Genomic DNA, 6,063 nt, shown 5'->3' with positions numbered 1-6,063 from the left:
TCAGCCCGCCGGGAACTCTAACTGACTCATCTATAGCTTGCCAGCGGAAACCTGCTGAAATAACTTGGTCTCTGGCTTCTCCGATCCAAAATGGAGGAGGCGCAGCACTACTGAAAGCTGTCACACGTCACCTTCCTCGTCACCACTTAATCACGACTGTTGGCCTAGATAAGAATGGAATATCCTTGGGTCACAAATGACTCACACATTGAATGCAGCTGCTCCTGCTGCTGTTTTTATTAGTTTAGGGAATAAGGGCTTTTATGATGGCTGTCAAATCCCTGTCTGCCCACCCTGCCTTGCTGCTTTGAAAGGTGGTGAAATATTGCCTCATTTCAGTGGAAGATGAATAATTGGAAAAAGTTTAATTCTCTGTCATAATTAAATATAAATATTTCAGTTTTTTGGAAATTCTTATTGAAATATAAACTCTCCTTGAAAAGTGAGTATTGGAGATACCTAGTTCATGATAGTAGTTGACTTGAGTACATTCGAAATGTTGAACTTAATGTCAATATTATTAAAATTTCTGCTTATTGAACTTTGCCTTCATGCTAAATGTTGAACCCAGGCTAAATGATGAAAGTTCAGCGTCAAGTGTTGAGTTTGGTGTACATTCTGCGTGCTGAATTTGTTGTGGTTCATGCTGAATGTAGAACTTGCGCGTGTTGTTCCAGGGGAGGCAGAGGGCATCATGGTGGCGGAACACGAGCGTTTGGATCTCCCTCACGGGGCGCCCACCTTTGAGAGCATCGAGAAGGCCCGGCGAACCCAGGCACACCTTCTCATGGAGAAATGACCTTCCGCCCAAGAGTCCTCTACTGCTCACACTGCTCAACATCTGATTATTAACTCTGATGGCAATATATCCCTACTCGTACATATATATATGCAGTGCAGTCTAAGTATTTGGACAGTGGTGTCCGCAGAAGACTTCAAAAACAGATCTACAGACACTATGCCACTTTTTTCTTTTCTTATTTCGCAGCCTCATAATGGCTTCCTGGACTTTGTTGCTAAACACCAGAAACTCCAAAGGCAATCAAAAGTTGAGAATCAAGACTAAGTACTGACAGCTTTCTTATTCCTGCACTAAGGTATCAGTTGAGTACACCTCAATCAGGAATGGCTGAGAAGCGAACTGTCCAATTACATTTGGTCCCCAAAAATGGGGGAACTACGTATAAAAAGGATGCAATTCCTACATGCATCACAAGATATGGTTCTGAATACCCTTGAATTAATAACTCATATTCATTGTTTCATTTGAAATCAAGTGTTCTGCAGTACAGGGCTAAAAGAACAGGAATTGTACCACTGTCTATATACTTATGGACTGCACAAGACACACACACACACACACACACACACACACACACACACACACACACACACACACACACACACACACACACACACACACACACACACACACACACACACACACACACACACACACACACACAAGCTGTGTTTGGAAGAAGGGGAGGGGATGGTGCAGCTACCGAGATTGAACACTAGGGGGCAAAGAAGGTCAGGAATAAAACACGGAGCCCATATTCAAGATGTCTCAGAGTAGGATAAACTGATCTCAGATCCTTGCAGAACAATGTTATCCATGAGCTAAAAGGCTAAACTGATCTTAGATCAGATTCCTCTGTCCAAACCATAACCTTATCCGCCATGACTGAAAAGACTAAACTGGTCCCAGTTCAGTGCTCCTACCCTGAGATTTTTCATGAATATGGAACTCAAATTCCTTCCCTTTTGAGTTTTATGACCTGAGGGAGGAGAGTGAATAAGTGCCACAACTTGCATCCAAATAATTTAAATTGGTATTGACTAATTCTGTCAAAAATCAATATACGTTTGTCTTATTTCTTGTTTGTGGGGTACGTTGGGGAGAGAGTAGTGGTCAGCAGAGACGCAGAAATAATCGCTTGGCGAGTTTGTGGTAGACGTATGAAGCACTGTAGCCTTTTTGCTTGAGAATAAGCTGATGCACTAGTATTTATTTATCTGGCTGTGTTGGAGTGTGAAGTTCCAGGGATGCGTGTTTCTCTCTCTTTCTCTGAAGTAGATATTAGCTTAGCAGTTTGCTTGACAAGTGACATTTTCTCACCCCATTGGCAAATTGAGTCAAACTTTCTGCCCTCATTTGTCTCATTTAGTAAAAATGGAAAAATAAAGTAATAGAAAGTCTAAGTATAAAACTAAGATAGTTGTTAAGACTTTTTTGCAGTGCAAACCCTGCAGGCTTTTGCCTGGCGCTGGGTGAGACCCAGGGGTTTAAGGGCGAGACTTTTTAGGGCAGGGTTGCTCAACCTTAGTCCTGCAGGGCCACAGGGTCTTCTGCTTTTTATTTGTGCCCAAAAATCACCAACCAGTTCAGACTGGAGAAACCAGGTGTGTTACCTGTGTACTCCACTGCCTGATTGAGTGCTGGGTAACCGTGACAACACGCTCTGTGGCCTCTCAGGATCAAGCTGTTTGTGTATGTGTGTGTGTGTGTGGATGCAGCTATGTGTGTATGTGTGTGGATGCAGCTATGTGTGTGTGTGTGTGGATGCAGCTATGTGTGTATGTGTGTGGATGCAGCTATGCGTGTATGTGTGTGGATGCAGCTATGCGTGTATGTGTGTGGATGCAGCTATGTGTGTATGTGTGTGGATGCAGCTATGTGTGTGTGTGTGTGGATGCAGCTATGTGTGTATGTGTGTGGATGCAGCTATGTGTGTATGTGTGTGGATGCAGCTATGTGTGTATGTGTGTGGATGCAGCTATGTGTGTGGATGCAGCTATGTGTGTATGTGTGTGGATGCAGCTATGTGTGTGTGTGTGGATGCAGCTATGTGTGTATGCGTGTGGATGCAGCTATGTGTGTGTGTGTGTGTGGATGCAGCTATGTGTGTGTGTGTGTGGATGCAGCTATGTGTGTATGTGTGTGGATGCAGCTATGTGTGTATGTGTGTGGATGCAGCTATGTGTGTATGTGTGTGGATGCAGCTATGTGTGTATGTGTGTGGATGCAGCTATGTGTGTGTGTGTGTGGATGCAGCTATGTGTGTATGTGTGTGGATGCAGCTATGTGTGTGTGTGTGTGGATGCAGCTATGTGTGTATGTGTGTGGATGCAGCTATGTGTGTATGTGTGTGGATGCAGCTATGTGCGTGTGTGTGTGGATGCAGCTATGTGCGTATGTGTGTGGATGCAGCTATGTGTGTATGTGTGTGGATGCAGCTATGTGTATGTGTGTGGATGCAGCTATGCGTGTATGTGTGTGGATGCAGCTATGCGTGTATGTGTGTGGATGCAGCTATGCGTGTATGTGTGTGGATGCAGTTATGCGTGTATGTGTGTGGATGCAGCTATGTGTGTGGATGCAGCTATGTGTGTATGTGTGTGGATGCAGCTATGTGTGTATGTGTGTGGATGCAGCTATGTGTGTGGATGCAGCTATGCGTGTATGTGTGTGGATGCAGCTATGTGTGTATGTGTGTGGATGCAGCTATGTGTGTATGTGTGTGGATGCAGCTATGTGTGTATGTGTGTGGATGCAGCTATGTGTGTATGTGTGTGGATGCAGCTATGTGTGTGGATGCAGCTATGTGTGTATGTGTGTGGATGCAGCTATGTGTGTGGATGCAGCTATGTGTGTATGTGTGTGGATGCAGCTATGTGTGTATGTGTGTGGATGCAGCTATGTGTGTATGTGTGTGGATGCAGCTATGTGTGTATGTGTGTGGATGCAGCTATGCGTGTATGTGTGTGGATGCAGCTATGTGTGTATGTGTGTGGATGCAGCTATGTGTGTATGTGTGTGGATGCAGCTATGCGTGTATGTGTGTGGATGCAGCTATGTGTGTATGTGTGTGGATGCAGCTATGTGTGTATGTGTGTGGATGCAGCTGTCGTCCTGTGATAGTGTACGCAGGAAGTTGTACAATACTTTGATTAAATGGCGACTTAATGAATGGAACGGTGTTCTTGCTGCCGTAGAACATGCTTGTTCTGTAATCTCTCACGGGGAAGTAATCTTGTACACACGTGAGGGAAATTGGCACAAATGTCTTTATGCACTAATGTACATAAGTACGGAGCTCGAACTGAAGTTCAACAATGTTTCACACTTTGTTATGCAAATATCAAGCAGACGTGTCAAACACTTTCTCTCGATGCTGACAGAATGTAAAAATACTCCCAACTCCTTCAGCAAAACATTAATGAATTAATTAATACTACAAAATGTTAATGTAAATGCATACACCGCACGATGTGTGTACAAACATCACTGCCATTTGCCGTTTTTTCCTGATTCCTGATTGTTCATTGATCATAATGTTGACACTGCCATTTGCGATTCAAAGAGAAAGCACTTAACATGAAAGAAAAGTCAAAAACAAGCTGGCATGCTCTAGCTAGCTTGCTCAACATGAATAAATTAAAATGCAAATCCTCAAAAAATATTAGCCTTTATGCCAAATAATATTTTTGATCAGAATGCCATTGTGTCTGATTTTGTTCATCTGATCTCGCCATTTTATCCTGCTCCTTTTACAAGTGTCATAATAAAATTATGAACAACATGCATTTCTTGTGTGTTCATTGTGAGTTGGCATATTCTGGCAAAATAGTTATTTTTAGTGGAGTTTAGTATTTAAGTGCATGGGCGTAATTGGTGTAAAACGCAGAATGTCCTGTGTTTCAGCGTTCCATGGGCTGGCTGACTTCTGGTTGGAAACATTAATGACATCCGTGCATGAGATTTACCTTGAAAATATTATAAAATAACCTTGCCCAGTCATATGCACTGGCACTCAGTGTCTTTGTGGATTTGCAGAATCTGCCTGCATTTTATCTTATAAAATGTGTTTGGGGCATTTCTGGGCGTGACCCTTATTACGGATGGGGTAGCACCTTAGCATAGCCACTAGGGATGTGGCCAGATACGATTACATTATTCAGATTGAACAGATAATGCCTTCAAAACAGATACGGATACAATCCCAGCAGAATTCTCGCTCTTATTTTTTTCACCCACTGACTGAATAATGTTTATACACTGTAGGGTGGGGAAGGCCATGTGCATTATGCAAAATCAAAAAATACATTGCAGATTCAGGATGCAGCAAGTGTGTGTGCTATGACTTATTTTCATGTTTTGTTGGCCAGAGTGAACAGGTGAAGCTATCGACTGCTATAAAGGTTATTCTGAGTGTTTTCTGTAACTTATGGTTGCCATAACGTTAACATACTTGATATAGTCTAGCTAACTGACTGTATGTACTGGCTAATCTATTTTAGGTAACAGACTTTGCTACCTAAGGTTAACTACCTGTAGCTGAGTGTGTGTGACTAAGAAATTGAACCCCTGCACCCTGCTTGGAAAGGGTTTTGAGTTATGAATACATGTGGCAATCAGAAACTTGCCGCATGTATTCAAAAATCATATTTGAGATTCTGCTGCTGTACTTTACTGTAGCATTGCCACTATCATTAGCAGCAAAATATTTCAAGAATAAACAATCTGAGGGAGGCAACACTTGTGTGACGGCAGCTGCATTATATTATACTTTTTGCTGCCGATAATTGATTCTTGATTTCAGTTTTATTTTGAAATATTGCTGTCATGATCCATATCCGTTCTCGGTAACGGTAATTACCAAAAAACTGAATTGATTAAAAATAATGTGTATTTTATATTTATTTGCAGTTCAGTATTGAGTTTCCTCCAGGGGTGGTGGGATTTATTATTATAGTTAAATAATATTAATCATAATAGTAATAATAGATGGCAATCTCACTCAATTATTGTTCAGGAATAACCCTGAACATACTAATCTGGCTAATTTTTAAATGATTGTGGTGACAGTTTCCCAAAAAGATCTTATTTCAGCATCAAGGACTATTCCCTAAACAAATCTTATTGGTGAAACACTTGACTGGAGTTCTGGCACATTGCCCAATTGGAAGGCCGTTTGAGCTGAGCCAGACGGACAGCTCCTAAGTAAGTATGATTTATAACAAAAACAATCAATCTGCATTCAGTTCAGTGACCAAATC

At 42.0% G+C, this 6,063-nt stretch overlaps 1 protein-coding gene across 1 annotated transcript in view; it reads left to right on the top strand.

Moving 5' to 3' along the window:
* The window catches only part of plgrkt (plasminogen receptor, C-terminal lysine transmembrane protein), a 14,512-nt gene extending 13,046 nt beyond the window's left edge, over positions 1–1,466 (top strand). Inside the window, exon 5 of the mRNA XM_061221915.1 lies at positions 678–1,466. Coding sequence (XP_061077899.1) covers positions 678–799 — 122 coding nt within the window. The 3' untranslated portion in view covers positions 800–1,466. The remainder of the gene's footprint in view (positions 1–677) is intronic.
* The last annotated feature ends 4,597 nt before the right edge of the window (positions 1,467–6,063 follow it).

This window comes from Conger conger, chromosome 15, assembly GCF_963514075.1.
Source record: "Conger conger chromosome 15, fConCon1.1, whole genome shotgun sequence".
NCBI classification, from domain to species: domain Eukaryota; kingdom Metazoa; phylum Chordata; class Actinopteri; order Anguilliformes; family Congridae; genus Conger; species Conger conger.
Note: the sequence above shows the minus strand (reverse complement) of the source record. Positions and strands in the feature narration are given on the sequence as shown.